This window comes from Megascapheus bottae, chromosome 9 (assembly GCF_031878675.1).
Source record: "Megascapheus bottae isolate mThoBot1 chromosome 9, mThoBot2.hap1, whole genome shotgun sequence".
Classification (NCBI taxonomy): domain Eukaryota; kingdom Metazoa; phylum Chordata; class Mammalia; order Rodentia; family Geomyidae; genus Megascapheus; species Megascapheus bottae.
In genome coordinates, this window is record NC_143517.1 from 66,524,880 (window position 1) to 66,552,651 (window position 27,772).

General features: G+C 49.3%; 2 protein-coding genes across 2 annotated transcripts in view; one reads left to right on the plus strand and one right to left on the minus strand.

The window, feature by feature from the left end:
• Positions 1-9,468: 9,468 nt before the first annotated feature.
• Positions 9,469-13,142, plus strand: Chrac1 (chromatin accessibility complex subunit 1). Its single transcript, XM_090339458.1, has 3 exons — positions 9,469-9,715; positions 11,398-11,524; positions 12,341-13,142. Exons 1-3 carry the CDS (start codon positions 9,569-9,571, stop codon positions 12,454-12,456), a joined length of 390 nt encoding a protein of 129 aa, XP_090195584.1. The 5' UTR covers positions 9,469-9,568; the 3' UTR covers positions 12,457-13,142.
• A 12,153-nt stretch (positions 13,143-25,295) lies between these two features.
• The window catches only part of Ago2 (argonaute RISC catalytic component 2), a 67,055-nt gene continuing 64,578 nt past the window's right edge, over positions 25,296-27,772 (minus strand). Inside the window, exons 18-19 of the mRNA XM_090339460.1 lie at positions 26,345-26,544; positions 25,296-26,210 (exon numbers count right to left, since the gene is read on the minus strand). Of these exons, the coding sequence (XP_090195586.1) occupies positions 26,102-26,210; positions 26,345-26,544 (309 nt within the window). The 3' untranslated portion in view covers positions 25,296-26,101. The remainder of the gene's footprint in view (positions 26,211-26,344; positions 26,545-27,772) is intronic.

The following is a 27,772-nucleotide window of genomic DNA, read 5'->3' on the forward strand; positions in this document are numbered from 1 at the left end:
TATATAAATATACATTAATAAATTCATATTATATAAATACAAATATTACAAAACATGCAATGTTCAGGCAGGCCAGGAGTTTGGTCTAGAGGTAGAGTGCTTGCCTAGCATGCACAAAGACCCAGGTTCCATTCCTCGGTACCACATACATAGAAAAGCTGGAAGTGGTACCTTGGCTCAAATGGTAGAGCTCTAACCTTGAGAAAACCCAAGAACAGTGCTCAGGACTGGAAAAAAAATACAATGTTCATATACAACTGCAAATCTATATTGTATCTAATATGTTGTACCTATTTATTGCATCAAATTGCATCTAATGATTTATTAGTATAAATTATTACTAAATCCTTGTAGTAAAAAAGTTACTAAATGCAGAGGCAAAATGGAGAGGGTGCATATGGTGAGCATACTTAATATTCACTTGTGACGATGAAACAATGACACTTGTTGAAACTATTTTAAAGGGATAAGACAGTAGTAGAGGCGGTAATGTTGGCTAGGCTGTAATGAAACCCCACTTGTTCAACTAATGCATGCCAATTTTTTTAAAGTATTAAAAATGTCACTAAGCTGGACACTGGTGGATCACACCTGTAATTCCAGTTAGGAGGCTAAGAACTGAGGATCCCAGTTCAAAGACAGCCCAGGGAAATACAGTCCATGAGACTCTTATTTCCAATTAATTAGAAAAGAGGAAGTGGTACTGAGGCTCAGAGTGATTGATAGAGCCTTAGCCTTGAGCTCAGAGCGATAGAGCCTTAGCCTTGAGCTCAGAAGCCCAGGGCCAGAGTCCAGGATAGCTCCAGAACTGCCCTCCTCCCCAGTGACACTGAGCCCTGCAAAAACTTTCATCTCAACAGTAAAAAGACCCTAACATAATTTTGTCAGTCGTGGGCCTTGAACTCTGTGCCTGAATGTTGTCTCTGAGCTCTTCAGCTAAAGAGTAGTGCTCTACCAGTAGCCACCACTTCCGTTTTTCTGGTGGTTCATTGGAGATGAGAGTCTCACAGCCTTTCTGCCTTTGAACCATGATCCTCAGATCTCAAGTCTCCTGAGTAGCTAGGATAACAGGTGAAAGCCATAGGCGCCCGGCCCATTACATAATTTTAAAAGACCTCTAGGAAAGGTGAAACGAGAGGAGGGAAAGGCTGGGGCCAGCTGAGCTGCAATGACACCTGTTTCATGAAGGGATTTGTTTCCAGCCAGGTAGGAGGTGAGCAGCTTTGTTCCACCACCTGCTCCCTCCAGCGTCCTGAAGGCTAGTCTTCACTGTCAACTCGAGAAACACCCAGATTAGCAAAGCACTCTCTGAGGGTGCTGCCTTTAAAGAGATTAAGATTCACAGTGTGCTGACGCGGAGGGAAGTGGGGGAAGGGCGGAGTCTAGCGGCAGGAAGCAGATCTGGGGCGGGAGTTCCATCCATCAGAGGCACAGGCGGAGGATCTGTCTGAGGCAGTTCCTGAACAAAACAACAACAAAATCCAAAAGAGCGGAGGAGGGAAATTCGGCTTAATCTACCTACGTAGAAAAAGTCAAGGTATGCATCAGTGGGAAAACTCAAAGGCTTGTCTATTCATTCATACAACGTAATGCTACTTAGGAATAAAAATAAACCATTGACACGTGCAACAGCGTGGGCCTCATCCACCCAACGCTGAGCCACTGCAGGAAAGCGCAGTTCATGAGACCCGCCTCCATTTAAGTAGACGACCAGAGGATCTGATGATCCCAATCTTGCGTCCAGACCCTGCACTAAGGACAGAATGCCTGACACTCAGACTTGGCAGCCCTCATAAACCATGAGTGTTTAGGAAACTTCCAGCCACCTTCGCAGTGTGGCTTCCCTGGGGGATGCCACACAATATCCCCCAAAGCTGACAACACCCCAATCTCTGGGGGCTGAGACCAAGATGATTCCCCATCACCCCTGAGAGCCCAACATAGTCACAAAGGTCCCTAGATAGGGGAGACAGAACAGGCAAATATGAGGCCAGCTGTGGGTGCAGGTCAGGCCCAAGTAAAGCATTTGCCTAGCAACCAAATACCCTGAGTCCCCACCCTAGCACTGCAAACAAGAACACACACACACACACACACACACACACACAAAGCAGAAGCCACACTGCTGACTTCAAATATGGAGGAAGGCTGGGAGCGGTGGCTCACACCTACAATCCTAGCTACTCAGGAGGCTGAGATCTGAGGATCAAGGTTCAAAGCCAGCCTGGGCACAAAAGGACCTGAGACTCTTTATCTCCAATTAATCACTAGAAAACGGGAAGTGGGGCTTGGCTCAAAGGTAGGGGGGTAGCCTTGAGCTGAGGAGCTCAGGGACAGTGTCCAAGTCAAGCCCCATGACCCACAAAAAACAAAAAAAACAAAAAAAGATGGAGGAAGGAATTGAAGACAGGGCCTCTGGAAGCTGGAAAGAGTAAGACGGATTATCCCCTACAGCTTCCAGAAGGAACAGCATCTGCCTATGACATATTTAGGGCTTCTGACTTCCCAGAATTTTAAGGTACTAAATGTGTACTGTTTAGGAAAGCAAGTTCATGGCTATTTGTTACAGCAGCAAATAAAATCAATGCAACACCCATCTCACAGCTGTTCAGCGTGGAGTCCCCAGTTAGTGAGTAGTGTCAGGGTTTAGTCCACCTCCCCTCTCTCCCAGATACTGCTCTGTGTGCAGCAGGCATCTCTATATGACAGAGCTGGTGCAGACCTTCCAGATCTGTAAACACCTGGACCAAACCTGCTCAGGGCTGCACCTACTCGTAAGGCAGTTACCCCAGAGAGGCTCTGCCTTTGGCACAGGGTCCTTGCTACACTGCAGTGAGCATGGAAAGCTCTGCTGGGTTTGCATAGCCAGCAGGGCTGCAGCTACAGCCCCCCACTCCCAGCAGCAGGCCCAAGAATTCTAGGGCACCAGCCCCAGAGACCTCTCCTCAGAGTTGCTTCTAATCAAAGTGGTGACATCATCCCTGGCTAGGCACAGTGTATAGTTGGAATAAATTTCCTTTGAGAGGGACATGTCTGAGCCAGGGTTGGGATAAAGTCAACTAGCACTTGTTTTTTCTTTTTTTTTGAAAGTAAATTTTTTCTTTGTTATCTGATATATTGAATTTATTTGTATTTGGATATTTGAAATTTGATAGGGAAGGGGGGAAAACCAAGACAGATGGGGGGTGTGGGGGGGGAGGGAAACAGGTACCAAGACATGTGAAAGGGTATCAATGTATGTGAATTAAGGCACCTTCTATCTGGCAAATATCATGTAACCCTTTTACTAATTACAATAAAAAAATAAAGAAAAAAGAAAGTAAATTTTTTTCTGATTGATTTCTCAATGTATAATTCAATATAATGCCAGTTTTAAATGGCAAAAATTTGGTTCCACTGAAAGTCCATAATGCTACAGAGAGCTACTACTTTTCCCAGGGAGTAGGTAAACAGCTGGAAAGAGAAAGCACAACTTTCTAGCACCATGGTAACTCACACCATGGACCTCGCAGATCTGCAACTCTGACATGGGAAATGGCATAGACATTCATCAGCTGGTGACCACAATACAGACACCCAAGGGAGCACAAATGGAAAGATAACAAACAGAGGCCTTTTTTTTTTTGCCAGTCCTGGGCTTGAGCTCAGAGCCTGAGCACTGTCCATTTGAGCCTCAGCACCACTTCTGGCTTTTTTCTATGTCTGTGGTACCAGGGAATCTAGGAAGGCTTTAAAGGGTAATTATAGGAAAGGGAACTACATATTTTACTCAAATGTTTATTTTTATTTTTTTTGCCAGTCTCGGGGCTTAAACTCAGGGCCTGAGCACTGTCCTTGGGCTTTCCCAAGGCTAGAGCTCTACCACTTGAGCCTCAGCACCACTTCTGGCTTTTTCTATCTTTGTGGTACTGATGAACCAAACCCAGGGCTTCATGCAAGCTAGGTGGGCACTTTACCACTAGGTTACGCTCCTGTCCCCTACTGAAATGCTTTTTAGAGCCCTTCTGTAGAGATACAAATATATATATATATATGTATATATAGATTTATCCAAAAATATGTTTTATACAGATAAATGTGTCTCAAAGATGGGACCAAAGCTATAGGTATGACACAAAGCACAGTCTTTTGTAAGACTCTCCACCTGAATTTGCAATTTCCATAAGGTTAGTGCATTGCTTTTCCAAACAGAATTACCTGACATCTTTTATAGATATAAGTCAAGTAGGCATTGTTTGTTTTTAAGCAGACATATGCACTTGTATCTAGAACTTGCTTTGGGCACGAAGCCAGTGAGCTTGGCCTCCTGTGGTTTCCACCTTCACACCCGCGTTCAAGACAGGGGAAAGCTCCTGGCCCCTCAAGCCAGGCTCAGAGCACATTTGTGTCAGGACATCTTGAAGGATGCAGCGCAGACTGAAAAGGCCAGGCAGGAAAGGGGATGATACACCCATTCATGGCCGCAGCCACCATCCCAAATGACTGCGGACCTCCAGGCTTTGGCAGCACAGACTGCCCATTCCACGGGTGAGTGTGGAAGCCCACAAGGCACTGGGCAGAGCCCACTTGCCCCAAGAGTAGAGGCCAGCCCCTGCTGTTGAAAAGCTGGGATCCTGTTTCCTTGCTGGCAGCTGCTGCTCAAGGTAGCATCTGTCTCGCCAGCCCCACGGCCCAGCTAGGTCTTCCCACAAGTGCAGCTTGGTCACTGCTCACTCTGATAGATTCCTCTGCCTTCGTCCTCGCCTGGAGATTCCTCAGCTCTCAGGTCTCTTCCTAAACGCATCCCAAAGTGTCTGAAAAGGTAGGTAAGGAGAAGGGGCTTCCAGGTCTCATAGCCTGGGCCTTTCTGGGCAGGAATAGGAGCTCCAGGCTGCTGGGAAGAGGTAATGCGGCTTCTCCTATCCCATCCCTTTGGATTCATAACTGAAATCTCAGAAAAATTATTTGGCCAGTCCTGGGCTTGAGCTCAGGGCCTGAGCCCTGTCCTTGGACTTTCTCAAGGCTAGAGCTCTGCCACTTGAGTCACAGCACCAAGTCCAGCATTTTTTTTCTGTGGACGTGGTACTGAGGAATCGAGCCTGGGTCTTTGTGTATGCTAGGCAAGCACTCTACCACTAGGCCGAACTCCCGGCCAAATCGCAGAAATTTTAAGTGCTGGCAATTTCAGCAGGTATTGTTTGAACATCTAGCTAAACATCCTTGTCCTAAATTCCACAGCCTCAAACCCCCTCGATCTCTGTTGTAGGGACCCACACCCCCTTCAACTCAACACAACCCTGGGGAAGCTCTTCACTGGCCTGGCGGAGCCCTGGTCTCCTCCATCAGACATGAGCCCCAGAGTGAGCTAGTGACCCAGTTCTGGCAAAAGGGACGTAAGGGGCAGATTGCCAAGGAAATCTTCCCTTCCTCCACATCAAGACAACCCCTTGTGGCCTGCTCAAAAAGAAGACTGGTAATCTCTTTTTGCCTGTTGCCTTTCCCCTTGTTCCTGCCTAAGCAATAATAAAGTCTAGAACAGAAACTGCCATGTTGGAACCACGAGTCAATTCAACATGGCACCTAAAAGCAACAGGCCAGAAGGCAGCAAGGTCCAGTCTTTTCAGCACCAGTTCCTGACCTGGTTCACACAGCTCTAGGTGTGATCTTGTCTCCTTTGTATGGAAACACAATGGAACAAACCCATGCCTGGCAGCGAAAGATGACTGGCCAGAAAGCAACTAAACTCCACTTCCTCAAGGCCTCCTACCCTATGCTGAGTGCCCGCACAGGAGAGCTCGCCACTCCTTACCCCTGCCCGGCTTGCTGTCGATCTTCAGACAGGTCCATCCCAGATCTCAGTCCTCAGTTCTGTCCATTGAGGGGTTCGAACCCAGAGCCTGGCTAGTATCCCTGAGTTCTTTTTGCTCAAGGCTAACAATTTACCATGTGGAGCCACAGCACCACTTCTGATTTTCTGGTGGTGAATTGGAGGTAAGAGTCTCACAGATTTTTCTGCCCAGGCTGGCTCTGAACTACAGTCCCCAGATTGCAACCTCCTGAGGAGCTAAGATTACAGGCGTGAACCATCAGTGCTAGGCCTGTACACAGCTTCTAAATCAGGCCTGAACCTCTGGACGTCAATTACAGTGATCAGCTCGAGCTGACTTAGCATCAGGCCCCAGACTGCCCCCGGGCTCCTCCTTTCAGCATGGATTCTCACCATGTCATTGCTCAAACACCTCCCACACCCTCCTCTATAGCGGCTTCCCTGGGGCATGCCAGATCTGACTCAACTGTGGGAGGGGGTTCCAGAGGGCACCGCATTCTCCAACCAGGCGGACACCTCCTAAGAGATGAGCAGGGACAGGCGGGAGTGGCCTGCCCTTCTTGCATTCATGACAGCCTCCAGTTTTGTCCACCCTGATTCTCAGGACCTAACTCTTCCCAGTCCTAGCCCAACAGCACATAGAAAAGGTTGAGAATTCAATTTGTGTTCCAGAGATGTACCACATAGGACCAAGGCTGAACCTGACCTGTCTTCCCAGAGGCCCGTGGGCGTGGCCTGAGCTTTATCTTCTGAGGTCTCCCCAAAGCGATAAGAAGTGAAGTCATCCCACTGGACTGGACTGGGTCTCTCCATCCTCACTGTAGTGTGGTCCCTCTGGCTGCCTGGATGGCTGTCACTTCACCCGTGCATGTCATTCAGGCTGTCTCAAAGTATCAGCATGTCCATCTGATAACTAGATTCAGATTCTCATCTGTTTCCTAAAACCATTCCAGGGACCAAATGCGGGCATTTTAATGTGAAATCTAGAGGCAGAAACCTCTCCTAGGCTTTCAAGGCAGAGGGACTTCATACCAAGAACGGCTTTCAAGGTCACCAGCAGAGCTGGAGTGGCAAGAGGGAGGAGGGGAGGGACTCTGAGCACTATGTAGAAGTTTGCCGAGGGGTCTGCTGTAGCAGAGCTGAACCTGCTACCTTCTGTCCCTGCAACCATGAGAATGCTCTGCACAGGCACGGTGTAAGTGGTCATTGCTGGACAACCAGGGAGAATTCTAAGCTGTTCTTCCTTTGGAACTCGTATTGGTATTCCACTGTTCTCAGGACACCTGTGTGAGCCGGACTTACTGTCTTACATGTGGATTTCACAGCACTAGCATTCTCTGAGCTCCAGCGACACAAGCCTTTGATCTTCCCAAATTACATGAGCCCTCTTCCTCCTTGGGTATCCTTATTCAGAAAGCTCATCTAGTGATAGAACATAGCTCAGCAGTACAGTGCCAGACTAGTGGACAGAGGGTCCTGGGTTCAATCCTAGGTTGGGCTAGGGCAGAAGGAGCCAATCATGTTTCAGGCTTTTTGCTTGGGCAACTCCTCTGGTTTCTTCAGATCTGAGCAGAAGGCCACTTCTCAGTGAGGAAGCCTATCTCCAACGGAGTTTTGTGGTTCTTATCACACCTTTGGAAGGAGGGAGAGTGGCTGTCTTGCTCACTGGCTGCACTTTCTGGTCTAGCAGGGCCTAACATGAACACAGGACACCACATCTGTATCCATAGATTCAAACCATTTGACAGACCATAATTAATTTCATTTGTACTGAGAGGACATGTACAGTACTATTTTTTTTCTTGTCATGGTTCCCTAAGCAATACAGAACAAGGACTATTTACAGGGTATCGGCAGTGCATGTGGTATGATGGGTTACTGTAGAGATTATTTAAAGTAGTACATACAGGTGAATGGGCATAGAATGGGCAAGCATTACTTTTATATACAGAGGACTTGGGCACATGCACATTTCAGTTTCTGTTTTGTTTTTTTTTGGTTGTGGAGCTTGAACTCTGGGCCTGGGCACTGTCCCTGGGTCTTCAGTTGAAGGCTACTACACTACTCCTTGAGCAACAGCACTATTTCCGGTTTTCTAGTGGTTAATTGGAGATAAAAGTCTCATGGACTTTAATGTCTGGGCTGGCTTTGAACCTCGACCCTCAGATCTCAGCCTCCAGAGCAGCTAGGATTGCAGGCCTGAGTCACGGCACTTGGCTTTTCATATTTCAGTTTTTTTTGTGTGTGAAAGATCTTGGAACCAGTCCCCAATGGATACTGAGGAGCAACTGAGCTTTGTGCTCACTTGTTTGGGCCACTACCAAGTCTGCAATGGTAAAGAAGACATGGAAACGTAACATGCTCTCACTGAAACCCCTGTGTGACTTGTCACTCCCCGAGTTCCCAAGTCACCACATAAAAAAAATCACCTTTCTCCCTCTCCTCATCATGGTATCAAGTCCTCTGGGCTTTGCTTCCAGTTATATCTCAAGTCCTATCGTTTCCCATGATTCTTGAAGGAGTTGACCTCACCACTCTACTCTTCCAGAGCCCCCAGCTCACTGGGAGGGAATTGTAGTTTTAAGGACTGACCTCATTTGGTCCTTGCCTTCTGCAGGTCTGAGTTGCAGTCATCTTGGCATACCGGCCCCACTTTCCTTACGCTGCCCACACTTTTTTTTAATTTATAGGTTTACTTTATTTTACTTTTAGGTATTTTTTTGTTTATATTCCTTTGGTTCCAGTTCTGGAGCTTGAACTCTAGGTCTGTCCCTGAGCTTCTTTTTGCTCAAGGCTAGTACTCTACCACTTTGAGTCACAGGGCCACTTCTGGTTTTCTGGTGGTTAATTGAAGATAGTCTCACCGACTTTGCTGCTCAGGATGGCTTGAGCCCCAGCTCTCAGATCTCAGCCTCCCAAGTAGTTGGTAATGCAGGCATGAGCTACAAGTGCCTGGTGGTATTTTGTTGTTGTTGTTAAACCATTTGTTAGGTTAACCGGAAGTTCTCAGCCTGTCAAGGAATGACTTTTTTTTTCACCAATCCTGGGCTTGAACTCAGGGCCTGGGCATTTTCTCAAGGCTAGCACTCTTCCACTTGATGCCCACACTCTTTAACTCAAATCTCACTCCATTCCCAATGAGCAGCAGGAGGGTCTTTCTGGATTTTAATTATTAGCATGCATTGGTTGTACAAAGGGAGATTTCATTGTGACATTTATTCATATATTTTTATTGTAATTAACAGAAGGGTTACATGATATTCACCAGATAGAAGCTGCATTAATTCACATACTTGATACCCTTTCACATGTCCTGGTCCCCATTTCCCTGTGACACTTCTGCACATCTCCAGCGTCACTGGCTCTCCCTCGCCCCATCAAGAGCCTGTTCTCAGCTCTGTCGTTCTGTCATTCATCGCACGCCTGAGTCTCGCCATGGCCCTTCCCACCGGCCATGCTCGTGTCCCCGTCAGGAAAGCCCCAGGAGGGCTGTGTGCGTGGCAGGGCTGGGCCTGGATCCCAGGCCCTCGCCGCGTTCCCAGCCCCGCCCCCCGAAGGACGCCGCGCCGTCCGCGCCTGCGCAGGAGCAAGCTCCGCCCCGCCGCCGGACTCCCACGCTCCGCGCCGCGCCCTGGGGCGGGCACTGGGACCGGGTCTGCGCAGGCGCCGACGCCGGCGCGCAAGGCATCATGGGCGCTCCGGGCCGCCCCGCCACTCCCGCGGGACGGTGAGGCCAGCCGAGGGCCGCCCGGGAGCGGGAAGATGGCGGACGTGGCTCTCGGCAGAGAGAAGTGCGGGGAGCAGCGGCTCGTGTCGCTGCCGCTGTCCCGCATCCGGGTCATCATGAAGAGCTCCCCCGAGGTGTCCAGCATCAACCAGGAGGCCCTGGTGCTCACGGCCAAGGCCACGGTGAGGCGGCCCGCGGGCCGGGGTGCGCGGGGCGGAGGGCGGGCGCCGCGGCGCCCTTACCCGCCCGGTCCCGCGGGGCTCAGCGGCTCCGCCGGCCCCGCGCGCCGCCCGCCGCGCTCGGAGCACGCGCAGCGCAGCGTTTCCCACGGCTCTGGCCGCCCCTCCTCCCCGCCCCGCCTACCGCGCCGCTCATCCGGGCCACTGCGGCCGCCCCTGGCGCCCCGCCCCGCGCGCGGGCCCCTGGGGATTCCCAGTGGGCGGGGCGGGTCAGGGCTGCGGCTGGGCGCCGGGACCCCCGGCCCCCGCCTCTCCCGCCTCCCCCACGGCGGCAGCTCCGCGCCCCGGGACGGCCCGAGAGCTCTCGCAGGCCCTCGGAGCCGCGGGCGGCCCTCCAGGCTGGGGTCGCTGACCTTGGGGCCGGGGCTCCCGCGCCCCCGCGCTCCACCTCTGCACACCCCGAGCAGCCGCCTGCCTTAGCCAGGCTTGGGCCCCGACTGGCTGGGACCTGGGACCTGGGACCTGGGACCTGGGACCTGGACCCTGGACCCTGGACCGGGCCGGGCCGTCCTCCTGCCCCGTCCCGAGCGCCGGGGCCCCGGTGCGCGGCACCGCGCCGTGCAGATGGACCGCTCTGAGTCCCTTGGGCTTGGACTGTAACTGTGACTGTGTTTAATGACTTGTCAGTGTTTTCCTAGGTTATTCATCTAAAGTAGACGAGGCCCTCAAGCTGACACTGCAGTGCTTGATCTTGGTTTTTTTTTTTTTTTCCCTGAACTTCCAAAGGTTGTACCAAGGGGTTATGATATCACATGTCCATCTAAGCGTCCAGTACTTCCTGTTGAGTCACCTCACCTGTAGTGATTCCAGTACTTTGAGGAATCAAGATAACCTTTATGTAAATTTTAGTGAAAAACTATATATATATATATTTATATATATATATATAATGAAAAGTTTGAAATTAGGTCTCCCTCTGTCTGTCTGTCCATCCATCCATCCCAGTCCTGGGGCTTGAATTCAGGGCCTGGGTACTGTCCCTGAGCTTTTTACTTCAGACTAACACTCTTATCATTTGATCCATTAGCGCTGCTTTTTCTGTGTATGGGGTACTGAGGAATCATACACAGGGCTTCATACATGCTGGGCAAGCACTCTACCACTAAGCCCATTCCCAACCCTGATGGCTTGTTTTTTTGTTGGATTATTTATGGTCAGTCCTGGGACTTGAACTCTGGGCCTGGGCACTGTCCTTGAGCTGAAGAGCTCAAGACTTCCACTCTACCACTTGAGGCACAGCACTGCATCCTGTTTTCTGGTAGTTAATTGAGCATAAGAATCTCATGGACTTTTGTGCCCGGGCTGGCTTTGAACTATGATCCTCAGATTTCAGCCTCCTAAGTAGCTAGGATTACAAATGTGAGCCACCAGCGCCTGCCTGATCTTTGCCAGTCCTGGGGCTTGAACTCAGGGCCTGGACACTTTCTTTGGACACTTTTTGCTCAAGGCTAGAGCTCTTCCACTTGAGCCACAGCCCCATTTCTGGCTTTTTCTGTGTATGTGGTACGTAGGAATCGAACCCAGGGCTTTGTCATACCTGGCGAGCACTCTGCCACTAGGCTATGCTCCTGGCCCAGATCTCTGGTTTTTAATGTTTTTCATTTGACTTTTCCATTTTGTTTTAGGAACTTTTTGTTCAGTATCTAGCCAGCCATTCCTACAGACATGGCAGTGGGAAAGAAAAGAAAGCCCTGACATACAGTGATTTGGCGAATACTGCGGAAGAATCAGAAACTTTTCAGTTTCTTGCAGGTACTTAATATTTGAAAAGTTCTGCTTTAAAAAAAAAAGGCGAGGGCTGGGAGTTTGACCCAGTGCTTGCCTAGGATGTACAAAGAAAGACCAGGTTCGATTCCTCAGTACCACATACACAGAAAAACAGCTGGACATGGTACTGAGGCTCAAGTGGTAGAGTGCTAGCCTTGAGAAAGCCCAAGGACAGTGCTCAGGCCCAGAGCTCAAGCCCAGGACTGTTTTGTTTTAAAAAGGCAGGTGAGGAGTTTGGCCTAGTGGTTGAGTGTTTGCCTAGGATGCAGGAAGACCAGGGTTTGATTCCTTTGTACCACATATATAGGAAAATCCAGGAGTGGTGCTAAGACTAAGTGGTAGAGCTCTAGCCTTGAGAAAGCCCAAGGACAGTGCTCTGGCTCTGAATTCAAACCCCAGAACTGGCAAAAAAAAAAAAAAGGTGATTAAAAAAAAGAGGCATGCCTAGTAATTACAGCTTCCTCTTCCACCTGAGTCAGATCCTTGGCTGCCTTCTCCAGATGCCAGTTCTGCCCCTGCTCCTGCCCTCCAGCACAGCTTAGCTCAGCTTAGGAGGGCAACTCAGGGCCGGCCTCCATGTACTAATAGAAAGTAAGGCGAGCCACGCGATCTCTCCTGGGGCAGCCAGTCTGTGTTGGGTAGGTTGAGCAGGCTGCTCACAAAGTCAGTATTCTGTGCAGGAGTCAGGAAATGCTAGTTGATGGTATTTGACCGGGGGTGGAATGGATTTCATGTAGTCCGTGAAACATGTGCGGTGATGTTCCCAGCTCATCTGCTGATGGAAGCTTCTGTGTTTTTAAGATATATTACCGAAGAAGATTTTAGCTAGTAAATACCTGAAAATGCTTAAGGAGAAGCAGGAGGAAGAGGAAGAGAATGAAGATGATGAGAGCGGCAGTGAGGAAGCTGAATCCTAAGCCAGGAAAAACATGCTATGAAGGTCAGCGTGCACGGAGCTGCGGAGTGCAGCAAGGGCCTCTGCACCCAGCAAGCACCCGCGCCCCTGCCACCCCACGGCCTCCACGTCCCACTTGCAGCACCTTAGGTTTCTGGCTGGGTTGGCATCTCCTGCACCTCCACCACAGAGCCAAAGGGCAGGCAGCCTGAGAGCAGCCTCTGGCTGCCATGCCTGCAGGTCTTCAGGGAGGCTTCCTGGCAGGGCACTGCCACCAGCACCCACGCGCTGAGTGCACTGCACTCCCCAGTGACACATTTAGAAACAACGGGAAACATTTTTTGCTAAATATGTAGAATGTTACCTTTGAATGTTTGTATTTTTTAAAAAAATTTGACTTTTTACTTTTTTATTGTAAAGAAGTATCTTGTTCTTTTCTATTGAACACCTATATGTATTTTGATAGTAAAATGCTTTGTGAAATAATTCTAGGCTCTTATTCTAATGCCAGACCTGAAATTTTGTGAAACCTAAAAGCCAGTGTTTCTGACGGGGGACGCAGCTGGTGGTAGAGTGCTTAGCAGGCCAAGGTGCTGTCATGCTCTCCTAGCTACTTTTGTTCCTAGAGAAAAAAGATATCAAGTCAAATTATCAAGTGAAATATAAAAAAACCATTTTCTCCACACAGAATTTGTTCTTTAATAAAATATTTTGTAAATTGAAGATAATTTCTCATGCTTTATTTTTTAAACACTCATTGTTTTTAATGTCTGTAAGAGAAAACCATTAAACCCTATTTTGTTTTATTTTTTTTTTGTCAGTCATGGGACTTGGACTCTGGGCCTGAGAGTTGTCCCTGAGCTCTTCAGCTCAAGGCTACTACCCTACCCCTGAGCCTCAGCGCTACTTCCTGGTTTTCTGGTGGTTAGTTGGAGATAAGAGTTTCACAGACTTTATATGCCCAGGCTGGCTTTGAACTAAGATCCTCAGATCTCAGCCTCCTGAGTTGCTAGGATGACAGGCATGAGCCACCAGCACCTGGCCCTATTTTATTATTATTTTATTTTAGCGTGACACAAGTCTATCTTTTCAATATCTCTTTAAAGGGAAGGGGATGGAGCCAAGGTCAGTGGCTCATGCCTGCAATCTTAGCAACTCAGGAGGCTGAGATCTGAGAATCACAGTTCAAAGCCAGCCTGAAGTAGGAAAGTCCATGAAGTTTTGATCTCTAGTTAACCACTGGCAAACTAGAAGTGGCACTGTGGCTCAAAATGGTAGAGCACTAGCCTTGAGTATAAGAGGTCAGGGTCAGTGTCCTGGCCATGAGTTCAAGCTCCATGAGTGACCCAAAAAGGAGAGGTGTGGGATTGGGTGCTGATGGCTCACACTGTAATCCTGGCTATTATGGGGCTGAGATAGGGAAAATCATTTGAGGCCGCCAAAAAGTTTTAAAGAACCTCCCTTCCTCCCTTCTTTTAGTTGGTTGTGGGGCTTGAACTTGGGGCCGAGGCCTGGGCACTGTTCTTGTACATTTGTGCTCAAGGCTAGCCCTCAACCACTTTGAGCCACAGTTGCTTGCTTCTGTTTCTCTGGTGGTTCACTGGAGATGAGAGTGTGATGGGTTTTCCCCCATGGGCTGCTTTGAACGGTGATCCTCAGATCTCGGCCTCCTCGTAGCTAGGCCTCGGGTGCCAGCACATTAAAACACTTGTTTTGTTTTTCCCCAAGTCCCCATCTTGAGTAATAGCTGGATGTCATGATGCATTCCGCTTTCTGGGAAACATAACTAGGCATAATCGTCTGAAAATAAGCATCACGAAAAAACGGGCTATTGCTGAGGGCAGTGGCTCAGGCTTGTAATCCTAGCTATTCAGGAGGCTGAGATCTGAGGATCACAGTTCAAAGCCAGCCAGACACTAAAGACCTTGAGACTCATCTCCAATTAACCACTAGAAAACCAGAAGTAGTGCTGTGGCTCCTGGAGCAGGGTGATAGCCTTGAGCTGAAGAGCTGAGGGACAGCGCCCGGGCCCAGTTCAAATCCCATGAGCGACAAAAAAACCCCCAACAAAACAAAACCCACAGGACTGGATCAGGCCAACAAAGCATGGTTTTTGGGTGGGGCAGACCTACCTTTTTCTAGAATGTGGCAGCCATATCTGGCACTCACATTTGGCACAGTAGTTTCATTCATATGGTTGCAGGTTCCAGTCCTTTTCATGGCTGTGTAGGACTCTGTTGTGTCTGTGTTCCTTTCCTGGGACACTGATGTGTAGTTTCCCATTTTCAGCATTTCTGGGGTTGATGACAGTGGGGGCGTGCCTCCCACCCTCACTTGCCAGCTTGTATGTGAGCTTTATGCAAACTAGGATTTTAGTTAACTAGGCAGCCATCAATAGAGGCCGACAGTGAAATTTGCATAAAACGGCAAAGTGTTTTCCGAAGAGGCCGAGGCACTTCATCTTGCCCCCATAGTGAACGAACCACCTCACCTGCATTCTGTGGAACCTGGTATTGGTTTGTGCTTCACAAGTCCTGAGTCTTGGATGCACGCATAATTGGCAAACATCTCCCTGCCTGTGTGTACTTACCTGAATCATTTGAAAAAAAAAAGTTCTTAGTGAGGAAATCAATCTGCCTATATTGTTTTTTTAATGATCAGACCATCTTGCTTGTGTTATAAAAGCTCACTGCTAGACCTAGTTCCAAATCTTCCTTCCATGGCAGTCTTTGAAGTGCGACGATGAACCAAAGTAATTTACCTAAAAAAAAGGAAGGTGTGGGTCAAAAGCAGAGCCATGAGCAAAAAAGCAGAGTGAGAGCCATGAGCAAAAAAGCAAAGTGAGAGCTAGAGGCCTTGAGTTCCAGCCCCTAACAGTAGCACAAAAAATCCACCAAAACAAAAAATGATTTCATGAGGCTCGTCTTTCTAGACGAGTGTCAACAATAACCAATATTCACAGGCACTGGAGGGTTAGCTGCATCTCTGCAGTGACTCCAATCCCAGCAAATGTCAACGCACACCTGAGAGGCAGACACTTGGGTTCTAAGACACACTGACAAATGACAGGCCGAGGCAGAAGCAGTGGCTGGATGTGTCAACTGCAGCGTCTCCACGCAGTAGAGAATTCTCTGCCGGGCAGAGAAGGTAAACTACAGCTTGCCTACACTCATCCATGCTTCCTCCCCAGCCGCATGGAACTGTTGTGCAGAATGCTTCCCGATTCATGAAATTCTTGTCACCATCTGCTGTTCTCACACCTCTTTCTCTTCAGTGTACCAGCTGTTGATCACTCAGTAAAGGAAAACAACAACGAAACAAAAAAGAAACCACCCATGACTCAGCACACCAAGGTATCAAGTGTACCTATATTTTTTTTTTGCTAGTCCTGGGCTTGGGCTCAGGGCCTGAGCACTGTCCTTGGTTTTTCTCAAGGCTAGAGCTCTACCACTTGAGCCACAGCACCATTTCTGGCTTTTTCTATGTATGTGGTACCAAGGAATTGAACCCGGATCTTCGTGCATGCTAGGCAAGCACTCTACCACTAGGCCTAACTGCAGGCCCCCGCAAGTGTACCTATTAACATGATTACAGACAAACTCAGCAGACCGAGTTTTATCCTGGAGTTTTTCAGCTGATCTACTCCCTTAAGCAACCTTCCTTTCTCAGGGCTGTGTGTTTTTTTTTTTTTTTTCCACCCAGAAAAAATAGCAGAGGCCAAAACCAGCCCAGAGAAGGCTGTAGGTAGGGCTTGGTGGGAGCCAGTGCCTGCCTAACAAGGTCCTGAATTCAAAACCCCAATACCATCTAAAACACAAAACAAAACAAAACACCCCCCCCAAGCCCTGATAAAACACAACAACAACAACAAAACAGCCAGGGAAGACCACCAGGTCTCGACAGGTGACCATGTCAAGAGCCAGAGCATGAGTTCGCTTCTGTGCCATGTGGAGGTCAGGACCTCACTGACTGTAGGTCAGCCAGACAGCTTTCCACTTTGGCCTTTCCACGGCTACTGGTGGGAGGATACCCAGGCTCTCCACAGGCCATGCCAACTCTCACCCCATCCAACTCATCCCTGTATCCTCTTGGGGTGCTTCCTGTCCACCCCTTAAGGTTGTTCTGGGCAGCTCTGAGCACCTTCCTAAAGTCACAAGAGAATATGACAATAACCGGACATCTTTGAAGAGGCAGCTGTAAATATGAGGAATTTTATTTTATTTTTTTTGCTGACATACTATGAGGCAAAACAAAATTGACACCATACAAAATAACTTTATAAAATATCATTCACATCATATTTTATCAGATTTACAGCATCTGTGCATGTTAGGGGTTATGTAAGGAGGTGAAAAAACACTATGCCAAACTTTTAGTATTAGTTTATATACACACAGTAAGAAACAGAACAAGTAACTGTTAGGGTTTTCCATGAATTTATTGCAAAAATAGTGCAAACTACTTAACCTAGTAAGCTGTCAAAACAAACTTGAAAAGGACCCAGCTAGGCTTAAAGATGACAATAGCCGCTCAGTGTCTCAGCATTGAGCTTTCTTCACCAGTTGTCTTGTCTGTGTACAGTGGCCCCATCAGGCCAGCGTGGTAAGCGCTACTGCGCAGAGGCCGAAGGCCCCAGGCCAGGCTGGGGGGCTACAGCAGGCCAGCGGTACCTTTAGGTCCTGCTACTCACTCAATGGCAACCTGTGAGGTCTGGGATGGAAAAGTTAAGATGCCATGACTTTAGCTTTGAGCTCAGAAGCAACGTATCCAGCGTCTGGGTGATGTAGAGAAGGGAACAGAGGAAGCAGCATGAACCGAAGGGTCTGGAAACTCGTGTCTGCTGACCGGCACACTGACGTCTTCCTCCAGTGTGCTTGGGGAAAGGATTCTAAGGGGGGGCCTTTTGACCCAGATATCGCAGTAAGTTAAAAGAATAAAACAACCACACAATGGAGACTACTAACTCAAAGTTCTCGCTCAACAATCTATTGGGGTCCAAAAGCAAATATCTTAACAAAATAACAAAAGCAAAACAAATGCTACATGTAAAAGCAAAGGAAACAAAATGCAGCATATACAGGTGCTTTTTCGTGAGGTACCTATATAAAAAACTCAATCACCTGCCCCAAGCACGCTTGCTAGCGGGTCACACAAAACGCCTCGTGGCGAGCCTATGGTAGCGCATTGTCATTTCAGAGAAAGTGCAACAAGGCTGGTCTTTATGCAGCATACTAAAGGATGGGCTACTCTTTATAAAACATAGCTTACATGTCAACCTGATGGAAGTTAAAAAATTAAAACATTTAACTACAATCATCTTTTCTTTTTTTTAAATTCCTTTCTTTCCCCTTGTTATGTTTTGTTTGAGATCCTGCAGCAATAAGCCTCCCCAAATCTTTCAAAATTCTGCCATTAAGGAATGTTGTTCTCTTGTAAAATCCAGAGATGTCCTTAAAAGAGTAAAACTAGATACTACAGGAAAGATCCCTAACTTTTACTTCTTATTGGTATAAAATCAAATTCTTAAGACTCCAAAATATTGTTACCTCCAAAGAATTGAGTTAAAAAAGATTACCACAGTAGGAAAAGTCTAGAATTGTAAACTGCCAAATCGAAAAGCATGGAAAGTCATTGACCTCCTATCCTTTCTTCTAATTGACAGGCCCTGGGAGCCTCTGTCTCCCACAATTCTGAGCTGGATTCTGTCTCTGTCCCCACCATCAGCACCTCCACCAGGCAGGCCAGGAAAGACAACAGTCCACTTGCTGCTTATGAGGAAACAACAACAACAACAACAAAACCAAAAAACTCTTAGAAAACAAGCCAGAAAAGGAGCATAAATGCTTTAAAAAAAAAAAAAGGATAAAAGTACTTGTGATTTTTTTAAATGTTTTGTTTTGTCCTTTTTGGCTGCCCCATCACTGGCACAGAAAATGAAGTGATAGCTATAAATACATGCATAGAAGAGCTTGAAATTTATTATTCATAAAATGTGAATTTCTTACCCCTACCCACAGGGATTGGCTGGGAATCCCAACACCCTGTAGCAGTCGGCTAGAGGATATACCAAGTGCCTTCCAACTCCCCTGTTTTCCTGCCTGCAGTCACATAAAACGTTTACGTCTCTTCTGATTTTCTTAATGCATCAGGGTTCAACATAAAAGGCACAAAATAAATAAACTAGTATTAAATAAACGGAAATTATGATTTCAAGTTTCATGTGGAGTTACATCTCATGGTTTGGTTACTTTTTCCAATTTAATTTGACAGACTTAGTAAATAGCACCCAACTGTTTAACTGAGGTAGATCCACATTGTAAAGAAAGCTGGGTCCCCTCCATTTTATGTGTAAATTGAAGATGTTTTTACAAGAACAAAAATCCACTTTTCATCACCTGGCAGAAGCGCTACCTGAAGAAAGCTTAGAGCATGAGCAGGTTTAGAGACCCCCCCACTGTCCTCCAGCAGCATAAACACGCCTGGGTCTGGAGAGAACACAGCGGACATTCCACGGTGATCTTAAAGAGGTCTCTAGACTTTCAGAACTGACCGCCACAGAAAAGCACAATGGTCCATTTCTACCAAGCAAGGGCCACAGGAGAACAGAGGGAAAAAGCTTCCTGCTCAACTCCAGAGACAGGCTTGCTGAACTATGATATAGCATCTCAATCTGAACAGTTAAAAACTCACTCTTCCTAATATTTTTGCATACTCTAACTCACAAATTTAAGATCTGATTAAGGCTTAATTTAAAGTGGCCCCGCCACCTAGCATCACGCAATAATGGACACCTTCCTGACACAGAGAATGGCGTCAAACCAAAGACAATGATGCTTCAATTGAACAGTTGCTGTAGTTTGATAATTTTACAATCTATGTATTAAATGAGAACCTACATTGAGAGGCCAATGCATATAAACAGTAGTCTGTGTAGGAACTGTGGTTTTCTAGATCACAAGCCCAAGACGTCATCACTGCTCCACGCTGTGCGGAACGCTGCCCGGACTGAGGACTTCAGCTACTGGACGCCCAGGAAAATAGTGTCCTTTAAATGGTTATAATTCATTTCATTCAAAAGGTCTTGGGAAATGATTGGAGTGAGGGGAAAACACAGAAGGGGTAAGATCCTCCATGGGATGCACAGTTCATTTTTAGTTCTTTTTCAATTATTCTACAAAAATAAAACCAGCAATTGATCAAACCGAAGAGTACCAGGTCAGCAAATCTGGACTTGCTACCACCACTTGCCACCACAAGCTCATCTTGTATGGCTAGCCTCTGTGCTGCACTGAAATCTACCATCATTCTCCTACACTTTTTGTGAAATAAAACATTTGCTTGCCTCAACAGTTACAAAACATCACGTCATACCTTTAATAATGACCTTACAATTTATCACCACACTTAGGACTCACATTCAAAGCTCAGTGATACCCTTGGTGTCTAGTTGGCTCTGAAGAAGAACTAAGACTGCCCAAGGTGTTTGCTCTGCAGGTAGGCCTTTTCTGGGTGTGCGTTTGCTTGTTTGTTGGTTAAAGAAACTGTCCAATACCTGGCTTGTTTGCAAAGTGACAGACAAAAACTTCCCATCAGGCCTGCACAGCTGGAGCGAGCGACACCACCACCCCCAAGCAAGCCAGCGGCTTCCCCACACGTCACAGAACACAAGGGCAACACGGCTAAGTGTCCCCAAGGGCACTAGGATTGAGTGGCACCTGCGCCCAAGGCTGGGACACACACCGAGCCTTCCTGCACCTTCCTGAACCATCAATGCACTGAGGCCATCCTGCTCCGGTGCAGCATGTGAGACGACCCGGGGTCCCTGGCAGGACGGGGCCCCCCAGCCCCAACACTGCTCTGAAGAGACACTGAGGACCTGAGCAGAGTCTGGAACTCACTGTCTTGAGGGTGGCAAGAAGCTGCAGACGTCACTCCACCTGCTGGCCGCAGGCCACGGGGGCTGCTGGGGAAGCCGGGGAAGCAGACGAGGGGGCAGTGTGGTGTCTCGGCTCTACCCCCGAACTGTCTAGACCCAAGAGGGTTGAGGCAAGCCGCCCAGCCTCCCGCTACCCGTGGGGGCCTGCAGTGAGGGGACCGAGTGGGCCAGAGGGCTCATGTCCTCACTCGAGCAAGAAAGGAAAGGTGTCTTAGCCAGAGCCAGAACCCATGCTCTTGTTCTCAGAACTTTCCAGACATGTGGAGAGGGGGGGCCGAGTACAGCCCGTTCTCATCCCCGCTCAGATGCCTGCTGTGCCCGTCTCAAACGCTTCACACTGGGTCTTAGCTGAAAGCCCATGGCTGCCAGAGAAGCCGGAGGGATGCCAGGCCACCCCCCCATGTGGCTGGCAGGAGAGGGGAGCAGTCAGCCTTGCAGCGCCCATCTGAGCCCCAATTCACAGGGCAACTCGGGGTGCCAGGAACACTGCTACCATTAGAGAAATATGAACGTCTGGGCAGGGGCAGGGTCGCAAGTGGTGCGTGTGCCTGTGTGTGGGGCGTGTTTCAGAGGGCAGCATGGACATCGGGGAGGTGCCAATGCCCCTGGACAGACATGACCTCAAGCTGCAACCCCATGCCCTTCCCAAAGAAAAGGGTCCTGGCTTGGACTAGAAGAGAAACTCAGGGTCCCAAACTCAAAGGCCAATGACAGCCGTTTCAAAGGGCAACTCTGCTGAATGTCCTTGCAGGGAGCGGGGGTGCTGAGGCATCTTTGTGACTGGACAGAGGGGACGCAGGGGACGTGGGGCAGGGGAGCGGAGGAAGCTATCTTCAACCCACTCAGAAGTAAATGGAGGGGAAGGGGGAAGTGCTTTCTTTCATGAGATGGGATCGCGGGACGCGGGACACAGGCTGCCTCAACCCTCTGACCCAGCCCTGCCCCAGGCCAGGTGCAAACCCAGGGGACAGTGCTCCAGATGGGGGACCAAGCCGGCCGTCCATGCTGGCCTCTCACAGCTGGGCCGCGGCCAGGGCAGCCTGGGGTTCCAGTATGGCACACACACATCCAAGCCAGAGCTGAACAGAGATGTTCACAATTCAGTTTATTCAGGCAACATTTTGGCTACTTTCAGTGTGGACAGCTACACTTACGAGCAGACATGGATTGAGAATTCAGAGGTAGCTTTTATATGCATTTGTTTCTTTTTAACTAAAAGGTATTTAGAAACCACCTTCTGTAGTTATTTGGCTAAGCCAATACATTCACTTGAGACAATAAAATGGCAGAACACAGTCAAAGAAGCAAAGCGAGGGCACTGCAATGGCACTGATGTCACGTATACACACACACACACACACACACACACACACACACACTCGTGCGCGCGCGCGCACTCAAGCACGTGTGCACAAGCACACGGGTTTGGATTTAAAAGCTCCTTTCCGTATCTGACACTGGGCATCTCCACCAGACAAGAGTCCCGCGTGGGGCGGGAGCACACACCCTGAAAGCAGCCACAGGCAAGGGGACGCCAGCGGGTCCCGGGCCTCTCTGAGGGCACGTCACCAATGACAGCTGAGCAGCACAGTGACGCCCCGGCCCGTGGTGCTTGGGAACTACAAGGAACCAAACCCACGAAAAGCATCCAAAGAGTCACAAGAAATGCTCACACTCCCCCATGCATGGGTGGGAAACAAGGCAAGGCCAGCAGTCCAGCACAAATGCCAAGGCCCCTCGGGCCCAGGACCAGGTCAGAACCAAGTCCTCACAATTCGAGCACGTAACACTGACACACGTGGCGCAATCTTGAAGCAAAGCCATATCCCGAGTGCACACGGCGACCCATTCCAATCGCTTCCCACAAGTAGAGCAGGCGCAGAGAAGCCGTCAGGGATCAGTGCAATTGTTCTGAGCTGAGAACTGTGCCTTAGAGAGGCTGCATGCATGTAACAGACGCCCTGTGACAGAGTCGCCCCTGCACCACAGTGAGACACAACACAGAGGAGAGTGCTGGCATGGCAGCTGGGGAGAAGGGGCTCAGGGACTTCAGGGAAGGGCTTAAAATATAAATAAAGTGTTTGCATTCTGCAGGAGAGGCGTACGGATGCTGAGGAGGAGTCTGCTATGGTACATTCCTTTTCTCATGCATGAGAGGTCACGGCAGGTTTTGTATGGCTCGTCTGGGCCACTGGGGTTCTGTCCTGGGGGGTGAGCATGGCCACCCTCCCGTCCCTCCCATTGGATTCCATGGAGGACAGTGCCACAAAGACCCTCACACGTGCAACAGGTCAGGGTGGTGTGGAGGACAACCTGTCACACCGCACCCCAGTGCGGGCCCCCTTCCAGCCCCCAGGGCCTCCTGGAGACTCTAGAGGGCCCCAGACTGCATGACCTGTGGCTGATCTACCCTTAAACACATTGTATCAAATATATAATTTGACTGAAAAACTGCCTTGCAAAAATAAAATTTAAATCATTCCGCAGATCAATGCAAAAGCACATTGCTGCATATATAAGAAAAACAATTCATCCAGAAAAATTACATTTGTGGCTTTCAAAAAAATAAATCCATTCAGCAAACTTGAAGGTAAACATCAGGTAATTATAAAAGTTGGGGGGGAAATGACCTCTACCATTATCCATCAGTACCACAAGCACGGGAACACCCATGTAGGCCAGGTCAAGCCAGAGCAATCAAGGACAAAATAAATAGCAACATTTGCATTTAAAAACAATAAAATAACATACAACAATAATAAAAACTGCCCTGCCCCTGCTGAGGGACTGAACTAGGGAGCGGAGCGTTCCCTGTGGGGTAAACATCTGGGCCAGCGGGCAGACAGCGCAGCTCCTCCGGGCCTGGCCACCCCTCGGGGACCGGCGACGCGGGCCCCAAGCCCTTCCTGCAGTTGGGGGTGGGGGGGATGAGGAGTGGCCAGCGGACACATATGGAGGAGACAAAACAGACTCTAAAGTAGTATTGAAAATGTGTGTGTGGAAAGACTTCCAGAACAGGAAAGCGAGGCGGCCAAGAAGGTGCTGGCCGCCCCCATGGCCCTCAGTGGAGAGAGAGCAGCCAGCACGCAGTGCAGAGTGGGGTCTGCGCTGCGGCCAGCGGCAGTTCCGCAAAACTGGGCCTTTGAGTGCCTCCCGGGGCTCTGCGCAGCCGGGCACCTCGACACGGCTGGGGATTTGTGTGCCGGGCTGCGAGTCCAGTTCCAAAATCCAATCTGGAGGCTCTTTTGCAGAGACAGGCTAAATCCCAAGTCTTAGAATTCCTCTGAAATGAGTCCAGTTTCCTACATCAGCATTTCTTCACATTCAATTTGCTTGAAGCAAGGCACACCTTACCTAACAGTGGGGTCGGGGCAAAGCCAAGGCCCAGGGGTGCAGCTGGGCCTGGCGGCTATGGAGCAGACCTGGCTTTGCACAGTCTTCAAATTCATGCTCGTGGGGAAGAGGAAAGAGCAAAGGGGCTGGTGGAAAACCAGAAAAACAATTCACCTGAGAAATTCAAACTACAGCCATGTAAGTGTTCTACATCATCACCAGATGCAAAAGCGCGCAGCCTCCTGCGGGGCTGGTGGTCCTCGGATGTTTTCAAGGTGCAGAGTCCCCCAAAATCAGGTTGAGGGCCACACAAGGCAACCCACTGAAAAGTTACTGTATCTTCAAAATACTTTTGTATTCTCTTCTTATGCCAGTATTGGGGCTTGAACTCAGGGCCTTGAGCTCTCATTTGGCTTTTTTTCACTCAAGGCTGGCATTCTACCATTTTCAAAATGATAAAAAATGAAAACAACAACAACGACGACGACAACAACAAAAACTTCTGATGATTTTCTTTGCCAGCCTCTGTGTTCTTTCCTGGGCATTAGATCAGATGGCACTCATGGAAGGGGAAAGGGATAGCCTCAGAACCTCCAGATCCACCATGATGGCTAGAAGCACAGCTGACAGCCTGGCCCAAGCACCTGACCAGAGAGTTTGCAGCAGGCCTGGGAATCTGCATTTGAGCCAGGTTCCCCTCCCTCTGCCCTCCCCATCACCTTTGAGATATGTGTTCCCCTGTGATTCTGAGAAGAGCTGAACCCACCCTAATTTCAGAGTCAAAGCTTCCTAGTCAAAAGATTCCCTCTTGAGCCTGTGACACCGCTGGCAGGTGCAGTGCGCCCTGGACAGGAGGCTTGTCACTTAGAAAGACTCAGCAAGAACAGACTAATGTCATTAGTGAGAGGGCCATGGACACAAGGCATACCCGCTGAGGGCACAGCCCCGCCCAGGTCACAGCCACCCGCTGCCACCTGTGGTCCAGGAGCAGTGGTCTGAGGAGGTGCGTGCTCCTTCACAAGGCTCCTCCCAGTACCAGGACATGCCACGCAGGGGACACGAGCAGGGGGGGGGGGGGTGCAGCAGCATGGGGACACCTGCCCTTCCCTACGTCTACAGCAACACGGTCCAAACACAAGCGCCTGCTCGGCACACACCCTTCCGCCATCGGGGTCTCAAATGCTCACCGCCCACCAGTGAGGTCTTCACCCTCCACCAGCCGGGGCCCGGGCGGAGCTGCCAGGCAGGCCCACCCTGCCTCCAGCCTGGCCAGGGGAGCTACCCCGGCTCCGCCTGCTTCAGTGCATAGATCCGAGAAAACTCCCCTCACCAAAGTGCACACGGCCAAGCACACTGATCTCCCAGCCCTGGAAAAAGTTCCACTCGGGCAATACACCGGGACGTGGCTGGGACGGCCACACACCGCTGCTCGAGGTACGGGACAGAGCACAGTCACGTGAAGAAATCAGCTGCACATTCCTGTACTTCAGCACAAAGGGCCACCGAGGCACCAAGCCCCCCCTGCGACGTGGCCAAGTCACAAGCAGCACCCCCAGTTCACAAAGGAAAACAGCATCTACCTATCACATTAATACTGCAAACCAGATATATATTTTTTTCTTTTACATTAAAAGACATTAACAGTGAAAAAGGATTGTACTGTATTTATCACCACAGACCCGTATTCTTTAGAAACTTTGGAAAATAAATGTCACAGTCCTATAGGACAAATCTTATGATTAGACTGTCGGTATATTGTCTTTCTTCTTTTTTTTTAAATAAACTTTCATTAAAATGGCACTTGTCTGCCAATCTCTCTGGACCTTTCACTGCTGTAAACACACACGGGCCTGCCAGGCCGCTGCTCCGTAGCGCAGGCTGCAGGCACAGGTGGCGGGGCTGGGCAATGCGCCTGCCCGGCTGCCTGCCCCGGCCTCCTAGCCACCCCGGAACTCCACCCTAGGAACGTCAGAAGGTTCAAGGCTTTAAAACCCCTATCGTGCTTCTTGTTGCTTCCCCTCTCCCAACAATTTCATAAAGAATTATGTGTTTAAAAGAAGTAAATTGAATGACCAAATAAAATGTTTTAAAGCCCTGAGTTCATAAACTGGTTTTAGGGGATTTTTTTTTTAAGGAAACATGGGACTCTATTTTAATAAGCAGCTTCTAGATTTTGGCAAACCATATTTCCTACGACAATGGGGTCTCATACAGGTCTGCAGTTCAAAATCCAAGTTTGAAATCCGGGACGGAAGGCATTCTGGAAAATGGAGGATCGAGTAACACCAATGACGTCTCATGTTCGATGCTGGCTGTCGCGAAGGGCCGGCCTCTGTTGGTCTGAGTAGCTGGTCTCATGTGAATCCATGGGCGTCGCGCACCGGAAAACACGACACAATCAGGCAAAGTACATGGTGCGTAGCGTGTCCTGGTGGACCTGGACTGCCTTGGCCAGCGCCTGGTGGTCTCGCCCGTTGCTCTGCCCAGAGGTATGGCTTCCTTCGGCACTGCAGGGATCAAGGAGACGAGGGAGAGAATGAGGCCGAGGCCACAGCAGCTAGAACTCGAGCAGGGGGCGGCCCCCTCCCCGCAGCTGCTGGCATCCCGGGACTGCCGGGCCCATCGCCCAGCCGCCCCTCACCTGTCATGTTCTTTATCCACCAGGTGGTACCTGGCCCGGAAGGCCACCAGGTGGGCGTAGTACGCCGGCGCAGGGATGGACACGGAGCGCGTGCAGCGCACGTACGTGTGACACAGCTGGTAGGTGAGAATCTGCAGCTCATCCGAGGAGAAACGATTGTCATCCCAAAGAACGTGGTAGTGAGATGGCCGGCTCGTCCCCTGAGGGCAGAGCAGAGCAGTCAGGGGCACTGCGGAGGCTTCAGGGGAATAAAGAGGTCATGGCCTAGTGGTGGAGCACTCACCTAGCATGCAGGAAGCCCTGGGTTCGATTCCTCGCTACCACATGCACAGAAAGACCCAGGAGTGGCACTGTGGCTCGAGGGTAGAGCCCTAGCCAAAGACAGTGCCCAGGCTCTGAGTTAGGACTGGCCAAAAAAAGGTATGTGTTGATAGGCAACAGCGGCTCACACCTGTAATCCTACTCAGAAGACGGAGATCTGAGGTCAGGGTGTGAAGCCAGCCTGGGCAGGGGACCGGGGGACATGTTTCCTCTCCAGTTAACCAGCAAAAAAGCCAGAAATGGAGTTGTGGCTCAAGTGCTCAAGCACCAGCCTCGAGCATAAATAAAGAGTATTGAGGTCCACGCCAGCCCTAGACTATACTTTAGACCTTACCATCCCCCAAAGAACTGAAGCAAACAGGTCAGGAGTGTGGCTCAAGTGGTAGAACGTCTGCCTTGGAAGTGCAGAACCGCACATTCCTATCACAATGAGGCCAAAAAAAAGAAAAAAAAAATTTTTGGAGTGGGGGCGTCATGGGGCTTGAACTCTGGGCCTGGGCGCTGTCCCTGAGCTGTTCAGTTCAAGGCCACAGCCCCACTCCCTGTTTTCTAGAGGTTAACTGGAGATAAGAGTCTCAGGTTCTTTGTGCCTGGGCTGGCTTTGAACCTTGATCCTCAGATCTCAGCCACCTAAGTAGCTAGGATTACAGGTGAAAGCCACCGCGCCCAGCTCAAAAAAAAAAAAAAAAGTTTTAATTAAAAAAAAAAAAAAATGGATGGGGTCAGGAGTTTGGCCTAGTGGTAAAGTGCTTGCCCAGAAAGCACAAAGACCTGGGTTCGATTCCTTGGTACCACCTATATAGAAAAAGAGCTCTGGCCTTGAGAAAACCCAAGGACGGTGCTCAGGCCCTGAGTTCAAGCCCCAGAACTCGTTAACAAAAAAAAAAAAAAAAAAGATAAAAGGGATCAATTGAAGGCAGTTTGCCTGAATATATTAAGTACTTTGTTTTATTTATAACAGTAAGAAAAGAAAATCTCCCCAATGAAGGATGCAGATGGGCAACCAAGTCTATCTAGAGGGAGTAGACATGAATGCTCCTCGCAGGACAGCATGCAGGCAGTGGGCCCACCCGGGGCATGGCTGACCAGGGTGATAGCTCTGTCTGT